The sequence below is a fragment of the Mercenaria mercenaria genome, chromosome 4, assembly GCF_021730395.1.
Source record: "Mercenaria mercenaria strain notata chromosome 4, MADL_Memer_1, whole genome shotgun sequence".
Lineage (NCBI taxonomy): Eukaryota > Metazoa > Mollusca > Bivalvia > Venerida > Veneridae > Mercenaria > Mercenaria mercenaria.
In genome coordinates, this window is record NC_069364.1 from 23,011,687 (window position 1) to 23,032,027 (window position 20,341).

Consider the following 20,341-nt stretch of genomic DNA (forward strand, 5'->3'; position numbering starts at 1 on the left):
ACACAATCTACTTTTTTTAAAGGCCTGGCTGGTTTATGACCAAAAAACAATTGGGGGAAATTTGGGCCTGGTGCTTAAGGGGAAGGGGTAGCTTTAAAAAAGGTGGCTACAAAGACAGAAAATGTTGGCCGAATGAATAGCAGAAAAAGAAAATGGTCTGTTGCTTTCCCTTTACTGTAAAAAAGAGAGAGAAAAGAGGAAAAAGAAAGGGGGAAAGGGGGAAAAAAGTTTCGAAGCGAAAGGAAAAAAAAATTTTTGTGTGTTTAAAATTTATTTTTTAAATTTTTGATAGTTTTATTTTATATTTTTGTTATAAAGGGAAGTCTTCATTTTGCTGTACTCATCTTTTGATATCAATCAATGCTTTTTGAAAACCATAAAAAGAAACTTTTATGGAAATTAAAATGATATTAAGAATCCCCGTGATAGTGTTTGTAAAAAAAAAATGCCCTGAAATTTACCAAAAACATACATTTTGAAAAATCGACATTCCCCGTTAGAATCTTTAAAACACCTTTTTTTAGGTATAGAATTCTGTAAAATGATTCCCTTAATTTTATGATATCCATATCGAATTTTTTATATCACAAAATAAAATGTAAAATATCATGATAAATTTGGATCTCAAAAAAGATAGATTCTTTTAACATAGTATCATAACTCGATTTTTTAGGACACTAAACGAAATTTTAGATATTTTAGAGTTATTCTTGATATCATTTAATGGTCTTTGATAATTATAAAAAGCTCCAGCTTAGAAAAAAAATGAAATTTTAAAACTTACCAAATCTGTTGATATCTTTAAAAGGGTACAATTTAAATTTCCAAAATTTGGGATGATTTGAATGATTTACGATAGAATAATACTGAAAAATAATGAATAAATGTGAAACGGGACATGATCTATATAATCTATGTACATGTACTTTTATTATTAGTACTTTCCGTCTATTTTTTAACAATTTGTTAGATATTTTAGACTTTAACATTTCCTCATAACAAAGCACTTTTCGAACAAAATTTAATATGAAAAAGCTTGCGTTTTCCTTTTTGAATAGATGCGGAATATGAACAATTTCATTTGTCGAAAATGTGCTTTAGAGTTATGATTTCCTCCCCAGACCCTCACGCAAAAACCAGATAGAAAATAGCTAGACTTTTCAACAGTAAAAGGGGGGTAATAAAAGACAGTGAAACAATAAGCTCGAGTACACTGGTGCATATCTTGACCTGGGTCAAAGGTCAATCCTACCTGATATGAAGTCCCTAAAAATGAATATGTTAAAAGTGTCACAAAATGTTGCTAAAATGCAATTATAATCTTTAAATACTGTTGTATCCCCTGGTGCTCAGTATAACAATTCTGATCAACGTTCAAGCAAAATATTAAATAAACATGATTTTGTGTTTGTTTATTTTTTCTTAAAATTAATTTTTTTTAAACAAGTTTATAAGAAACGCAAAGGAAAAACTCCTTGCTCCTTTAATACGTAACTTCGATGGCTCGAGTGTATTTAATTACTCAATAACATGCAAAATAATGACCATTGATAAATAACATAAAATATTTATTTAAATTTTTAGCAAAACCACCAGTCAATCTGTACGTGCAGAGACGAGAACAAATATGTCCGTTTAAGGTATGTTGGACATGCTTACGTGAAATCCGTGCACTGAGCAGTGCTACTATGCACGATTTTCACGAAAGAAATATTTAAGAAATTAAGGGGCCCCCTATTATTTCTAGGATACATCGCGGTCATTTCAAAAGATGGAAGAACAAAAAAACAAGACGTACTGATAGTAAGTAAATATGGATGCAGTCACTGATAAACGGATACGCTGCGTGTCCAGAACTTATAAACTACACCGAATCAGCACGAGAAAGTGTGCTTGCTCATAAAATATTTTTCTTTAAAGATTGTTACTTCAATCACTCTGGAAAAAAAAGGTCATCTCTTACAACAAATATACTCAACAAAATATATCCATTTCGCCTGTAGCGAATGCACCCTGGCTACGAGAGGCCGTTTATTCCGATATCCCAATATACAAAAAATCATTTTTTATACCAATGATCCTATAACTCCATAGAGGCACACTCAAATATTCCACCCTGCACCGTAAAACACGACGTCCAGAAAAAACAAGAATTTAGCTCTAAAACCTGAGTCCAAAAAAACCCAACAAGTTTCAGTGCCTCCTCAGTGTGTGTGATGACTTCACACATATATTGTAAAATTAATTTGACACTGTCAACACTGCTCCCCGACTCCCCACCAAATTCTGTTCATAGGCCTGTAGAAAGAAAAACATGAACGCCAGAAACATGCCCCGACAGGACAACTAATAGTACAATACAACATAATTAAAAATGTTAAACAGTTTTTAACATTGCTAACATGAGCATATTGAAAATCTTAAAGCTTTTTTCATGGTATGTAAATCACAGATGAAATTTTAATCTTAAAATTCTAAATATCCGTATTAAACGTACTAAAGTAGTGTGCACGCTAGAACTTACCAATTTTACATCAAACATATCACATACCCGAAACAAAAGTTTTCAATTGGACAAAAATTAGACAAAACCATTGAACCAATGCTACCCTTTCAATGTACCTCTTACTGAATGCTTAATAATGAACCTGAAACAAGCAGACCATAACCATATCCGCTATACATTGTAACGCTAAAAGGTAAAATAATATATATAAAGTTTACAAACATCTAAATACCAAAACCTGTCGATTATTTTCACTACCAAGTTATACAGAATAAAAATATTAGTTATGCAACGACCCTGAGAAGCAAAGAGGCGTTTATCCTCAATGAATAATCAAACGTATTTGCCAGTATTTTCGTAAGACTTTTGAATGATTTAAATTAGAAAAAAGTATGCAATTTTTAGAAACACAGTATGAAAAAGGTAGTAATTCAATATGCAAAAAAATACCGGTCACCGCGTGGAAAGATTTTAAACGAAGTATATAAGATAAATGTTACCATGGGCGTAGGGGGGTGTTTATCGTTGGAACATGTAAACGAAGTCACAGAGGATATAGTGTTGCTTTAATTTAATGTTAAAGGACATAATACCATTGATATATACAATGTATCCTAAAAACAGAACTCAATTAGATCCACCTGCATTACATAAAGCATTGATTTTATATAACGATACAACAATTGTAACATTTATTTTTGTTATGAAATGGAAGGGCACAGTCTCTACACAATCTACTTGTATAAGGCATCTGGCTTGTTTAAAGTTCAAAATACAATTAGGGAAGTTAGGTCACGGGCTGCTTAAGCAAGTGGATAGCTTAAAACAGGTGCTAACAAAGACCCTAAAATGTATTGCCTAATGAATAGACCGAAGAAAGAAAACTGGACTGTTGCTTTCCATCACTGTAGAGAGAGATAGAGAGAGAGATGAGATAATGTTTTCGAGAGCGAACGGAAAAAGATGTTATAGAGAGATGTCTAAAATAAAAATTGTAATATTATTGAATAGATATTATTAAATATATATATTTTAATAAGGTAAGTCTATTCACATTAAATGCATGTCACACATTCATTGTATGATATCATCAATGACTTTCATGATACCATAAAATAGAAAAGCTTTTATTGAATAAAAATGAAATAAAGATATCCTTGATAGTTTTTGATAAAAATAAAATGCACGTGAAAAAAACCAAAAACAAACATATTAGAAATATCTTGACATTCTAACCGATAGATATCTTAAAATATCAACCATTTATGGTTATGTAATCAATAAATCTGTAAAAAGATGACCTAATTTTATGATAACCATATCGAATTATTGATATCACAAAAAAAATGTAAAAAAATCATGAAGTAAGAAATAAGGATCACATAAAATATCATAGACTTCTTTGTAACATATGTATCAATAACTCGATTTTAATGATGACACTAAACGAATATCAGATATCATAGAGATGATCTTGATATCATTGAATTGGATCTTAGATAATTAAAAAAGAAAGCACCAGCTTAAGAAAACCGTTGTGAAGTTATGAAAAATCATCCCATAAATTCTGATGATATCTATAAAGGATACAATTAATTACACAATTTGGTATGATTTGAATGATTTACTGATAGAATAATACTGTGAAAAATATTAATAAATAGTGAAACGGGACACCTAGATCTATTAGAGATCTATGAACCTGAACTTCAATATAACAATTACTTGCTGTCAATTTTTTACACGTTTTTTTATAATATTTTGAGACCTTGAACTATTTCCTACAGTAACAAAGCAGGCTTTTGGAACAAAATTAAATATTAATGAAAATAGCTTGCGTAGCCTTAAAATAAATGCGGAATAGGAACAATTTCATAAGTCGAAAATGTTCTTCAGAGTTATGATTTACCTCCCCTAGACCAACACGCAAAAGCCAGATACGAAAGATGTTAGCTAACTGTTTCAACAGTAAAAGGGAGGTAAAAAAATGACAGTGAAACAATAGAGCTCGATTACATAGGAGCATATCTTGACCTGGGTAAAATGACATTCCGTTCCCAGAAATGAGTCTAAAAAAAAAAATGTTAAAAGTGTCACAAAATGTTGCAATAATGCAATTTATAAATTCTTTAAAAACTGTTTTTAACCCTAGTGCTCAGTATATACATTTACAGATCAACGATTCAACCAAATATAAATAAACATGTTTTTGTGTTTGTTTATTTTCTTATAAAAATTTATTTTTTAACAAGTTAATAAGAAACAGCACATGATAAACTCCTTGCTCCTTTAATACGTAACTTCGATGGCTCGAGTGTTTTAAATTCACATAGAATCATGCAAAATGAATACCAATGATATAGAACAAAAAGCTTAATTAATATATTTAGTAGCAAAACCACCAGTCTTTCTGTAATGCAGAGACTAACAAATTTGTCCGTTTGAATTTAAGTTGGTAGCATGCCTTAACGTGGTAAAATCCGTGCACTGTGCATAGACTAATTTGGCAACGATTTTCACGAAAGAAATAAATAAGAACTTAAGTCATATTTCACAGTGATACATCGCGGTCATTTCAAAAAGATGGGAAGAACAAAAAAACATAGACGAACTGATAGTAATGATAATAGGATGCAGTCACGATAAACGGATACGCTCGGCCAGAACTTAAAGCTACCCGAACTGCACGAGAAAGTGTGCTTGCGCGAAAAAAAATATTACTTTAGAGATTGATCTTCATTCACAGTGTTGGAAATATCAAGTTAAATAAATCTACTTGTTGTTACATATTCGTAAACTCTTCATGTCGAAATGTTTTTTACACTTTCCAAGTTATACTTATAGATGACAACGAGTGCGATGACAACGGGATAATACAACGAGCAAAACGAGTTGTATAAATCCCGTAACAACGCACGAGTTGTCTATCCGACTTAGACCACTGTGACCTAAAAAACCAACAGCAATTATGGAAAACACTCCCACTCGTTCAAAGAAAATATGATTAACGTGTTTTTATAAGAGTAATATCATCTTTGTACTATTAGAGCCCTAATTGTCAGTAGGGGCATATTACAGAATGCAGTATTTGTATAACTTTCAGTTTTACCCTCAATACTGGATATACTAAGATTATAAACGTTCATTAACACTTGAGTCTTTTGCAATCACAAAATTAATGCAAAACAGTTTTAAATAATGATTGTCCTCAAAATACTCAAAATAGGACTTCCAAATGTCAGCAAACAATAGTAAATGTTAGGAGTTTGTCATGTTGGCGAAACACGATGACAGATACTTTTATTCCGATAGATTCAAGAAGATAGCCAGTGGGGGGGGGGGGGGGGGGGATTAATATACTATATTTAAAAAGATAGTTCTTTTTTATTTGTTTACTGTTTTATCAAGGATAAATTAGTGCGTAGATGCTCGTAGACTAACGAAAACCTCTTACTATATCGCGCCCTCTTGTAAGTGAATGAAGTATATGTTTTACTTTTCTAACTTTCTAACTGGGCCAAGTTGTTTGAGAAACTTTAACGGACAGAAAATTTAGTTTAGTTTAGTTTATACTACTATCTTTAGCACGATTTTGATGAAAGCTTAAAACTGTTTAAGCTAATGTAACCACTAATCTCGAGACGCTTTTCCAGTGAAAACTATACAGGTGTCCAGACATGAAAAATGTAAGGTCGGACCTCCAATGATGCTCGAACACCACAGACCAACTAGCATTAAAGTGCTGTTAAACTAACCGCCTGTTAAACATTTCTATTATGAAACTAGTCAGAGATGGGAGGGAAACACTAGTATGATGTTTTTAATATTCCTGTAAAGATGGTTTAGTGTTTATAAAACCTAACAAGTGCATTGATTTTCTAAGTTTATTCTAAACTGTCGAAATCTACTGATAAAGTCAATCGACCGTTAACTCAATCGCCTGTTAAAGTTTCGAACAACTGGATCCAGTTGATTGCAAATGTAAGGATCGTGCTGACATGTCTTTTTTATAACAAGTGAACATAAAAAGTTACAACTGTTGGAAACGTTTCAGTGAATGTGTAAATTACGTTTTTACCCAGTTGGTTCTACACTACAAATATGTAGTTTATTGTAATTCATTTTTATTGATATCTAATAACATGGGGTCATTTTTACAATATTAATATTTAGACGTTGTCAACTGAATTTACCTCCAAGTCAGTCTTATTTTTTATCCCATTGATAACTGGTGAGAATATTGCAAGGTCATTTAACTCCGGCGTTAGCCTGTATTGTTAGATGGTAAATTGGCACGAAATTCACGTGTTTTTTGCCCAAGTTTCCCCCGATATATATACAACGCTACTGTTGTATATGAAATAAAGACGGGTACAAGTCTGCTTTGCGATTGGCTATTTACGGATTATCGTGGTCTAAAGAATAATTTATTAGTTTGCAACGACCTGAGATGCAATGAGGCGTTGTTCTCAATGAATTTCATAACGTTTTGCCAGTATTCGTAAGACTTTTGAATGAGTTAAAATTAGAAAAATGTATGCTATTTTTAGACACAGTATGAAAAAGGGAGCTAATTCAATATGCAAAAAATACCGGTCACCGCGGGAAAGTTTTTAATCGTAGGTATATAAGTAAATGGTACCATGGGGCGTAGGGGGTGTTTACGCGGGAACTTGTAAACGAAGTCACAGTGGATTTAGTGTGGCTTTATTTTAATGTTAAAGGGACATAATTCCTTTGATATATACTTTTATCCTAAAACAGAACGCATTTAGTCCTCCTGCATTTCAAGAAAAGCATTGATTTTTAAACGATAAAACATTTGTAACATTTATTTTTGTTATGAAATGGATGGGCACAGTAGCTACACAATCTACTTGTTTAAGGCAGCTGGCTGGTTTATGACAAAATACAATTGGGGAAGTTAGGTCACTGGCTGCTTAAGGCAAGTGGTAGCTTAAAACAGGTGGCTACAAAGACAGAAAATGTATGGCCGAATGAATAGTCAGAAGAAAGAAAACTGGTCTGTTGCTTTCCATTCACTGTAGAGAGAGAGAGAGAGAGAGAGAGAGAGAGAGAGAGAGAGAGAGAGATGTTTCGAGAGCGACGGAAAAAGATGTTTAGTGTGATGTCTAAAATTCATTTTGTAATATTATTGATTAGTTTTATTATATATATTAAGGTAAGTCTATTCATTTATTGCTATCACTTATTCATTTTGATATGAATCAATGATTTAATTTTTACCATAAAACAGAAATGCGTTAATGGTATTAAAATGATATTAAGATATCAGTGATAGTTTCTGATATAATAAAATGCACTGCATAAATATACCGTAACATACATTTAGATATATCTGACATTCTACCGTTAGATATCTTAATATCACCCTTTTGCTTTATGGTATCATGAATTCTGTTAATGATGTCCTTTATTTTATGATATCCATACCGCATTTTTGATATCACAAAATGAATGTAAGATATCATGAAGTAGAATTAAGGATCTCGAAAATAGATCGACTTCTTGTAACATATGTATCATCAATTCAATTTACTCGATTTTATGATGACACTAAATGAATTTCAGATATCTTAGAGTTGATTCTTGATATCATTGAATAAATCTTTGATATTTATAATAGATATCTTTAGCTTATGAAACAGTGAAGTTACGATAAATCTTACCATAATTCTGTTGATATCTATAAAGGATACAATTAATTACACACATTTGGTGATGATTTAAATGATTTACTGATAGAATAATATAGAAAAATAATGAATAGATAGTGAAACGACACTATATATAGTGTGTACTTGCTGTCTATTTTTGGACAATCTTGTTAGATATTTTGAGACTTGAACTATTTTCTAAGGTTTTCGAACAAAATTAAATATCAAATATGCTTGCGTTGCCTTTAGAATGGGTGCGTCATCACCGATATCATAGTAAGTATAACTAAGCGGCAGGTTTGAAATCGGTATTATTTCAAGTAGCATGACCTGTAATGCAGCCTTCAAACATGGATTTCTTCAAACATTACTTTTTATCAGCAATACGTTTCCGAATCTCTTTCACAGAATCTAAACCTCGAATCATGTCAGCGGCTTTCTCAGCTATCATTATGACCGGGGCATTATTGTTACCAGAAATGGCATTTGGCATCACTGACGCGTCCACAACTCTTAATCCAGTCATACCTTTAACCTTGAGGGTTTGATCGACAACAGTATTTTTGTCATCCAAATGACCCATTTTACACGTGGAGGACTGGTGATAAGCTGCCTGTGACAGATAATTTACCAAACATTCATAAAATTCCTCTGATCTATATTCATGGTTTGCGCAGAATTCGGCGTTTTTAAATCTGTCAGAATCAGTTCCTATCTGTTTCATAGCTTTGGTTTCGAGTAACGCTTCTACAAGTTTTATGCCTCTTTTTAGTGTTTCAATGTCTTCTCTTTCTTCAAAATAATTGGGATCAATGAATGGATAATCGAAAGGATCAGTACTTTTCAGTGTGACTTTTCCTCGACTTTTAGGATGAAGAAGCAACGGTATTAAAGATATTCCGGGCACAGAGCTTTTGCGATATACACCCTTTAAAAGTGTCGAGTTTAACACTCCGTCTTCCAAATTCGGTTGGAATGCTGCAAAATGAAGCTGTATATCAGGATATTTTTCTTTCTGTGATTCTGATCTCACAAAAGCTTCCCCAATATATCCCGTTGATGAGAATACTCCAGAATTAAAAAGAAGATATTGAAGATATTCGCGCGAGTCTTGCAGTCTTGATTTTGTAATACTTTCAGATGTCATATTTATATCAGTCGGGTAAATAAGCGCGAGGTGATTTTGCAAGTTTTCACCTACCGGTAGATCGATTATCACCGGAATTTTCAAACTATGTAAATGCTCCTTAGGTCCTACACCCGACAACATGAGAATTTGTGGCGATCCAAAAGATCCAGCTGATAAAACTACTTCTTTTCGCGCATTGGCAGCTTTCTTCACTCCATTCTTTATGAATGTCACCCCAGTGGCTTCTTTCTTAACAATATTTACTCTGGTGACGTGTGCATTCACGGCAACATCTAAATTGTTACGATGCATTACAGGACGAAGAAACTCACTTAGTGTACTCGCTCTGACACCGTTTCTTGTGTTAACCTGACTTACTCCGAATCCTAGCTGCTCTTCAGCGTTATAGTCTACCTCCTTATGTCCCAACCCTTTACCTGCTTCGATAAACCTTTTTGACAATTCTGGAAACCCCGTTTCTTTACTCACACCAAGTGGTCCTCCTTTATGATGATATTTTTCGGTATCATCTTCTTTACTTAGATAATCTTCAGATTTGAGAAAGTAAGGCAATACGTCATCATAACTCCACCCACTGCAGCCATTTTCTGCCCATTCATCATAGTCATAACGGCTCCCTCTGACATACTGCATATAATTGTACATGCTACTTCCGCCTAGAACTTTTCCCGACGTATAATAGTGTTTATCTTTGTTCATGTTGATATACGCACCCGATTTGTGGTGCAGTGCACTCTCGTATTGCCAGTCAGAAGCTGACTCGGTAAGCTTTGGTGCCAACAACGGGGTGTCGTGCCATTCAGCATTTTCTGTCCCATCACCACCCGCCTCCAGTAGCAAAACTGTAACTTCCGGATCTTCAGAGAGTCTCGAAGCCAACACTGCTCCTGCACTACCTGCTCCTATGATGATATAGTCGTACGTGCCATTAATTGTTTTTGTCACTTTGTGTAAATCCTTTGAAAACTTTAAATAGTAAAAAGGATACGCCAGTAATCCAAAAAGGAAAGCTGATTTCAACAGATCCATGAGAAGAAGCAATCATGCAGACCTTTAACTTTTAAAGTCACAAAATTTGTTATCTTTTTAAAAGTATGACATTTAGATACGAGTTCACTTCACGTTCGTGTATTTTCTTCTCTGCATTATATCATCTGGATGACCTGTTTTTCAGTTAAGTATATTTTTCACGTAGGTTGCATATGCATTTAAACGTATGTTTTGCATAGCAAAAAATATTACGCGACATATGACATATGAAACTAAATTATTTTAAAACAGGAATACATTATAAAGTAGTAAATAATTTTCCCAAATTTATCAAATTTACATCACGCCGCGACAATTGTTTCTATAGTAACACTGTATGACATTGCAATTTTGCAAGAAGATATAATTCAGTCCTCTTTGAGTTTTGTGACCGTTAATCATTAAAGCACAAAGCTTGGTGATATTTTAGAGATATTCAGGATCAAATTAATGTTATTGGAATATTAACCTCCCAGCACGCAAGCCTAAATTGGGCCCATATGGGCTATATCTGGGCAAATGTACCATACGGGTCCCATATGGGACCCATATTGTAAGCATTTGCCCACATCGGACGCATATGGGACCCATATACAATGTTTCTTCGATGTGGGACCCATGCCAATCCCGTTTGCAAATCCCATGTGGGCCACATATAGAAAACAATAAGGGGCCCATATGGGTCCCATATATTTTGCTAGCTGGGCTCTGCATCAAACAACAATCCTAACCTGATGCATTTATCTATCGAAGCGTGTCAAAGGTAAAATTCAGGTGTGCATTAATTTGTAATGTTATAAGTTTATATTCCACATGCGCGGTTCCAGCCAGTTTTCTCAGAGGGGGTCCGACCGACCCAATACTATGACAAACATGTCACCCTGCGCCCCGTCTGTCTTTATATACTTAATTATTCGTTTTTTATGTTAGCCACTTACAAGTACATGGTTGTCAATATATATATTTTTTTGAACAGGCTTAAATAGAAAAGTAGCCGAACAGGTAGGGAGGTTCGGGGACATGCCGCCCCCCCCCCCCCCCCCACCCCCACCCCTGGAAAAACTTTGAAATTCAGCGCTTCATTTCCTGCATTCTGGCGCATATAGGAGCATTTAAGAACACCTTTTTCACTGCAATTTTATATACAATATACCCCTTATTTTCACATTTTTATGAGCTCACCTATTATATTGGGAAAAATTAAGTTTCTTTAAAGGTATAATTCTTTTGTATTAATTTGTTTCTTTGAGAAAATTAATATAAATATAAATTATGTCGGGGTCGTATGTAGCAGCAACCACATACACTTTGAATGCGGTCCTAATGTTGCCTTTTCGAAAAAAACAAACATTTTCTTTCATTCTTCTTTTCTTTCCTTTTTCTAGGATTTTCCAGTGGGGTCCGGACCCCAACCCCCTCTGGATCCGCATGTTTCAGATATGTTTTAAATTCATTAAACAAGGTTTATGTAAAGTAATACCCGACATAAAATAGATCAGATCATATCAGCTATTTAAATAAGATTCTAACACAACCGGCAAATAACCTACATAGATCTACATGTAGAGCAAAATCTATCTCGGGTTATTTAAGAAAATAATATGTTCTCAGTCGTGGTTTATCGTAGAATAACCCGTGTTTTGAGTTCTTATGCGTAAGAATATATCCCGAAGGCCGTAGACCTGGTTATTCTACGATAAATCACACTAAGTCTAAACTAAGATCTGAATAACCAACTTTAAAATCAGCAATTGCATTGGTGCATTGCATTGCAATTGCAACATGACTTGACGAAGATATTGTAACCACTTTCAACCCTCGTTCTTTAGTGACATTAAAGTAAACTTGTTATTCTTATGATACGTACGAATAAACTGACCGCGGTGCTTATTTTGAGGCCCTGCACGGCAAGTTCATTTTTTGTTAGCTTTTTTTTGTTTGTTTAACACTGTTTTTCAGCAGTATTCAGTTATGTAACGTCGGGCTGTTAAACTAACCGAGGTTCTGGATTCTGTGTTAGTCCTAACTTGTTCTTCACAACGAATTCGAAAAAAAAAATGATTTAACATCTTTTTAGAAAATAATGTTCGTTAGACGAGACACGATCGACAGTCATGTACGTATGCGAGAAAATCTTTAATAGCTAACGTAATTCGAACTCAACAGTTTAATGACGTTTTCATTTGCAACTCGTTCGTATTGTGTATTTTTAATGCTTCAAACTTATTTGCATGTATAAGGCACAGCTTTCAAGTTAATTTGGCGATTATTTAATCTCTTTCAACTTTCAAATGACAAGCACTTGATATATTTACAGATTAGTTTTATAAATGCCCCATATATCTGTTAGTAGTGAAATGACATATAAATATTTGTTTGTTACAGAAATTATTTTCACGACCTATATCGAAAAGCTAATTGGTACTTGGGCAACTAGGAATTCGACGAATTTTCCTACTACGGGGGTCAGGAAAATAGCAGTGTTGTGTCCAAATTTCGGACCCCGATTTTTGGCATGCAATTAATGCAAGCATGGTCCTAGATGCCCAAGCACCAATCAACTTTTCGAAATAGGCAATGAAACTGACGGAAATAGGACCCTCCCAAATCGGCGAATTTTCCAACCAGCGGGGTCAGAAATTTCGGACCCCGATATTTGGCAAGCAATTGATGCTAGGATGGTCCTAGATGCCCAAGCACCAATTAACTTTTCGTTATAGGCAATGAAACTGACGGAAATAGGACCCTCCCAAATTGGCGAATTTTCATACCAGGTGGGTCAGGAAGCCCCAGAAATTGTAGATCACAATATTAATATCTTCAATAATTGAGAAGGACAAACACATATGTCACAGTAGCCAGGGATTAAAACAGGCTTGTAATGCGATTTGCACGCGGTTTCTACCTGCGTTGAGTCGTATAAGATTGCTGCGTTTGGTGAAAGCTGAAAAAAACAAAACAACAACAACAACAAAAAAACAAACAAACAAACAACTAGGCATATATTCATTTCATACGCAACATATATAAAATGTAGTAACATTTGCTTTGTAAATATCAATTTGTTACTCCAAATTGACTTTATCATCCTACCCTATACCAAAACGATTTGGCAGTAAAGCCCCTCAGATGGGAGACCAAAAGCTTAATTCACACAGATACGTCTAAGGACAAAAATTTGGGTGAATAGACTCATAGTAGCCCGAATTACTAAGGCTTGTAATATCGTAATATGAGGTCCTCATTTGCGTTGAGTCCTATACTGATGAGTTTTGTGAAAGCTGAAAGAAATCACCCAGTACCATATATTTTTCATATACATGCAACGTACGTATAATAACATTTGCTCTGTAAATATTAAATTTTACTCAAATTGATACGGTCACCCTTCCAGAACCAATAACCCGAATCGGCAGTGAAACCCTCAAATTGTAGATCAAAATATTAAGTTCAGAGATATATTTTCAATAACAGAGAGGGACAAACGCATAAGTCACAGTAGCTCGGGATTAAAACAGGCCTGTAATGCGATTTGCACCCGGTTTCCTACTACTTGCTCTGTAAATATCAAATGTTACTCAAATTGATACCGTCATCCTGCTCTAACCAATGAACAGAATCGGCGATGAAACCCCTCAAATTGTAGATCACAACATCAATTTCAAAGATATATCTTCAATAATAGAGAGGGATAAACAATTCAGTGGCGTAGCTTCTATAAGGCACTGCAGGCCCGGGCCTGCAGATTATCCGAGAAAGTGAAAAAATAAAAATGCCAAATATGCAATAAAAATCGAAGGCTAAGGGGGTTAGGCTGTATGAGGTAATGAATCAGTCACTAACGGGAGCGTACCTGGATGGTTTTGAACTGTACGCTAGATATGAGCAGCATAGTTACGAACGAAGCAGCGATGCTGCGAGTATGATGTAGGTGAGGGAGGGGGTCTCCATCTCCCAGAAAATTGAGATATAGTGAATGTTTTAGGCAAGAGATGCGTTCTCTTGCTATATTCCAGCGTTAATCTATTTTGTTTGTCACATTTGTACTACATATTTCAGAGGTAATCATTTAAAATCAAAGATTAGCACACCGCTCATGCTTAATGGCAGGGATCGTGACATTGTCTAAAAGCAAAAACTGCAACTCGAGCAGCCCAGGATATTTTGAGGAATACAACCATTTTCCGTATACTTTATTTACAATGAAGAGTTCTAATTAACTTGACCATGAAATTGTGTATCGCTCTAGCACGGCTGAGGCTTAGAACGTTGAAGAATCAGAGTTCTGTGAATTGCTCTACACAATATACTCCCTGTTTTCGTACATTAGACATCAGTAGTAACAATAGATATATGGTTATGTTTCAAAATATTTATGTCACTGAAACACTGTGTCATTCTATGATATATTTTATTGTACAACTGCCAAGACCCGCTCACGCCAAATGGCAGTTTGGGTAACTGCATCTAACTGCTACACACGTGAAAGCATCGAATATTCGAACCGTGTGCAAAGCTGTCATGCACTATGATTATCTATTTATTTATTTATTATTCATTTAATATCCTCCACAATGTCAAGATTACATGGGCAATGAATGGAACGTTACCTAGCACATTAAGGTAGAACGCGACACTGCGAACTTTCGAGTAGCGTCTTGAAATTTTGCATGTGTAAAATTGACCATATTTCAAACAAGATGCAGTTTATTTTATACCAATAGAGCCGACTAGTTTTTGTACACGAGACGTCAAAGTTGACCACCAAAGCCCGTTTCTGAAACTGACGTTGCCGCGTATCCTTGGCAACTGTTACGGGTACTGCAACGGCACCAGCCAACAAATTTTCTTAAATTATACATTATTCGACGGGAATTGGTTTTTCCTTTATGGTGATGTAAAAATCATTGTTTTACACCGACAAATATTTGAAAAATGGAAAGAAAATCGCCATTTTTGACTAAAAATTGACGTTCAGTTTCGCAGCATTTTTCGGCTTTAAATCAGCATATTACAAAATCCCTGAAGTAAATTTTTGATTTTTTTCAATAAACGGTGTTTAAAATGTATACCGAGTCCAACAGACATATAAAACTGGGGGGTCACCGACTTAGTTTTTTTGGTACATGTGATTTTATTTCACCCACCCCCATGCGTAAAATGACGTCGCCGCATATCCTTGTCAACACTGTTACGGGTACTGTGACGACACCAGCAAACAAATTTTCTTAAACTATGCATTATTCGACGGGAATTAGCATTTTCTTTATGCTGATGTAAAAATCATTGTTTTACACCGACAAATATTTGAAAAATGGAAAGAAAATCGCAACATTGTACATAGGACCGACGGCTCAAACTTGCTGGTCTTGGTTTCGTATTTACGAGATACTAGGATTTGTACCAGTATATGTATATGTGTAAGATTTTATAATTTATTTATTTTTATTTTAATAAGCGTCTGAGATTTCAACATTCAGAATGTAACAATTTTCAAACAATTTAGCAGTTCACTCATCAGAACTTTATAAAGTTACGCTTATGCGTTAATGTAACTTTAGAATAGTATTCAAAGCGATACCTCTTATTGAGCCGTGCCATGGGAAAACCAACCTAGTGCATTTACGACCAGCATATATGACAGTGGGATGTGCGGGCGTGCGTGCGTGTGTGCTTATGGAGTAAAAGGGATAATATCAAGAAAAACTTTACTCTCGTGGAGGGCAAACTTAAAGCTATATGAAACTGCTGTACAATTCTGATCTATGATATTTCACAATAATTATGCTTTAACTTTTGTTTCAAATGTGAAATCTCCGAACTATCTACACAATTGCATATGTATGAATTCTTCATTTTAGCAGTGTATTACAACGGAAAACTTGTTAATTTGGTACTTTGAATAAGAAAAAGATTTTAAAAAATCATTATTATATAGAAAATATATTAAAAGCGGTTTTCAAAATGACTGAATTATGATGTCTCGAACGTATCTGCAGACGTCGAATTATGGTACAAAATTTGCGCATGGGGGTGGGGGAAATAAAATCACATGCATCGAAAAATCTAAGTCGGCGACCCCCCAGTTTTATTTGTCATTTGGACTTGGTATACATTTTAAACACCGTTTATTAAAAAAAATCAAAAATTTAATTCAGGGATTTTGTAATATGCTGATTTAAAGCCGAAAAATGCTGCGAAACTGAACGTCAATTTTTAGTCAAAAACGGCGATTTTCTTTCCATTTTTCAAATATTTGTCGGTGTAAAACAATGATTTTTACATCACCATAAAGGAAAAACCAATTCCCGTCGAATAATGTATAATTTAAGAAAATGTGTTGGCTGGTGGCGTTGCAGTACCCGTAAAAGTTGCCAAGGATACGCGGCAACGTCAGTTTCAAAAACGGGCTTTGGTGGTCAACTTTGACGTCTCGTGTACAAAAACTGGTCGGCTCTATTGGTATAAAATAAACTGCATCTTGTTTGAAATATGGTCAACTTTACACATGCAAAATTTCAAGACGCTACTCGAAAGTCCGCAAAGTGTCGCGTTCTACCTTAAAGGTATACTAGGTTTTTTTGTTTTTATCGTAATTGAAATTTTCGTCATGAATTAATGCATTGCGTCTGCATCCGCATTTTGGTAAGTTTTTGATACCTCGCACTTTAAAGGTATACTAGGTTTTTTTTTTTACTTTTGTTGTAATCGTATTTGAAATCTTCGTCAGTGTTTAATTTAATTGCAAACGTTTCAAGTTTTCTCACGGGAAACTTAACATTTTTTAGTCATTGGCAAATGCAAATTTAAACTGCGCAAATTGCTAAAAGTACTTCTGTATTCAGATCTGGATATAGATTGATAGATGTTATTGCAGCCATTAATAAAGTCTTCGATATCACGTAAGCAGTCACGTTTTTCTTACTCGAGATAACGGAAGACTATCATTTTTATTCTCCCACTGCTCTGTTTTATTGCATCTTATTGATACTTGAATAGCAGTCAGGCGGGTGATCCTTTGTGCAAACAGATTCCGACATCCCCAAATTGAGTATACCGAGGTTTAATGGGCAAAGTGATATGTAGGTATGTTTGTAGAGAAACGAGCGCTCGGTAGTTGCCGTAGAAACTTGCATACACAACAGAATCTCGCTTTTGACTGAGTATCGCAACTAGGGGTTTGTGGCAAAATGTTTCGCCTGAAGTGGTGGTCTAAATCTAAAACATCCAAACATCCAGTTAATATACATGTACCGGTATGCTGAGATTTAGTGTCAATTAAATATAAATCAATGGCTAAACTTTTTGTAATAGCAGCAAATATTTATACTACATGCATTACGTGTTATTTTAAACCTAGGGCATATAGTACTGTTAATACAGATAAACCTGTTACTTTATGTTTACCTCAACTATATGTAGTAATTGTTCATATTTTCAAATATGAAAGTCTTTAGCTTGTATCCGCTTGTATCTTTGTATGTTCGAAACCTCGCACGAGGTGTCTATTTTTTCATTTTTCATTGTGAGGAAACCATCAGGTTGGCTTTCTGAACAATTTATGGCTTTATCCAGGTATCAGTTCATATATCAGGTTGGCTTTCTGAACAATTTACGGCTTTATCCAGGCATCAGTTCATGGCCTAAAGTTATGTCCGAAGGAGACATCCGGGGTCTTCCTCCCAACATTAAACACTGTTAAAAGCTGGACAGTTCTTTTGAGACATAAACACGTACTTGTAAAAATTACAGTTGATGATTTTATACTAAATCTCTGAAACTGTTTAGGGTTTACCTACATAATTGTTTTCCATGGCATTAAAACACTTGCTTTACTTTCATTTTTTGCTTGTTTCTACTTAAGTTTGTCACTTAGGCAGACAGAATTTTTAGTTCTTGTGAGACATATCTATGCGAAATGTCTTCTACATGTATAGAAAACTTCAACTAAACGGATGCACAATATACACATATGTAATTAAGATCATATGACATTACGAATTCATTTAAAATATACGAAACTTAAAACGATTCACAATTTATGTTCGACATCAAATGATATGTCCGTACTCCCTATATAAGGTTTGTTCACTTTTACGCTATAGATCACAGTAATCCAGATGCCACTGATCATATGAACTGCAAACTGCAAAGAAGATAAGTATGATATACAGAAATGAAGCAGTATCAGTATGCCCAGCTTTGTAAGCAATGGAGAAAAATACGCATTTATTGTTCGAAGGTGTTGCCACCGGCCGTTCCTGTGCGGTTCCCACTGTGTTCCTTTATATGTTCGTTATGTTCTCGCTGACAGTTTGTGTCGAATTTGAATTGTACGCACAGGCGTATAGGCGTATGCCCAGATACGCGCCTGACCAATATTGAACATGTAATTAGAGCGTATTTATTAGATATTTCCATGATTAAAAAGATAAAACAGATACCAGTATTTTTAATTATTTTCTCGCTCGTATACCACCGCCCCGCCAATTATCGCCCCACAACTTTATTAATGTTGGCAAATAGACAGTACTTGCGCCGAAAAAAGGGGTTGCGATTACGCGGACGGGATTCGAACCCGCGACCTCTTACAGGGTTTTTTTTACCAAGAGGGGAAGGGGCCAAGGCCTGTTATTTGGGGGGTGGGGGAGGGGGACTAGCTAGGTATTTGAGCAAAGGGGAATAAAAACCTGATGCAAAGTCAATTTTTGTGGAAAACTGCATGATTTAAAAGAAATTTACTGAGGGGGAGGGGCCTATCAGCGGCCCCTATTATGAAGGGGAAAAAACCCTGATTTAATTCTACCCCTACACCTCGGTGCCTCTCAATAATCCGTGAATCTAATGCATTTTGAAAACATAAACTGTTTCAAGTTTATTAAAGTTTGAAAGTATTGTTTTTGATGAAAGAAGTCTAGACTGTGCTGTAAAATCTGTTTCATAGTACAAAATGCATATCTTGAAGTGCGTATACAGCTTATTTTTCAGTTGAATAATTATTGAAATGTGCATCTGTTTAATAAATAATGATTTACTACATTTTATCGGTGAATAAATATAATCAGAACTTCGGATGCTTAGTAATTAAATCAGGAGTGCGTAGCATGAGTGATTTAATTATTCGCATCATTTTATCCATCAACAAAATACAGGAACATATTTTTTATCAGTCACACTATGAGTGATATAAGTTTGCTATTTCTTTTATTAGCATTCAGCAAAAAATAAACAGAATTTGTTTGCTGTGAATGGATATACGGAATATCACATCGAGAACTGATACAATAACTCGCGCTACCTGCTCATGAAAATATTTAATTGCATCAACTGTCAATGTGATATATTCCATATCCACTCAAAACAAACAAATTCTGTTTATTTTGTTTTGCTGAATGCTAATAAAAGAAATAGAAAACCTATATCACTCACAGTGTGACTGATATGGAACTGATAATACTGATGTTGGGTCAGTTATACTTAGTTATGATAACTTAGTAATAAACTGAACTTTGATCGTTTTTTGTGTGTTTTTATTGAATTAAACTCCCCCGCTTAGCATTGGTTTTATTCCTCCAGAATGGCTCAGAATGCACCATAGACACTCTTAGTTTTTCCAAATTTTCGTGGGGAGGATACCCCAATACCCAACTACCAAAGTCGCTTCTTCGGCGCATCGGGCCTGCAATTTATAAAATGCCAACTACGCCCCTGAACATATATGATAAGTCACAGTAGCCCAGGATTAAAACAGGCTTGTAAGGCGATTGCACGCGATGCCCTACTATTTCCCATGTAAATATCAACTTTTACTCAAATTGATACCGTCACCCTGCCCTGACCAATGAACCGAATCAGCGGTGAAACCCCTCACATTGTAGATCACAATATTAATGTGAAAGATATATCTTCAATAATAGAGAGGGACAAACACATAAATTACAGTAGCCCGGGATTAAAACAGGCTTGTAATGTGATTTG

The 20,341-nt window shown here is 34.8% G+C and overlaps 1 protein-coding gene across 1 annotated transcript; it reads right to left on the reverse strand.

The window, feature by feature from the left end:
* Positions 1-8,551: 8,551 nt before the first annotated feature.
* On the reverse strand, positions 8,552-10,363 carry LOC123557321 (glucose dehydrogenase [FAD, quinone]-like). Its single transcript, XM_053542081.1, has one exon. It carries the CDS (start codon positions 10,361-10,363, stop codon positions 8,552-8,554), a length of 1,812 nt encoding a protein of 603 aa, XP_053398056.1.
* Between the last annotated feature and the right edge of the window lie 9,978 nt (positions 10,364-20,341).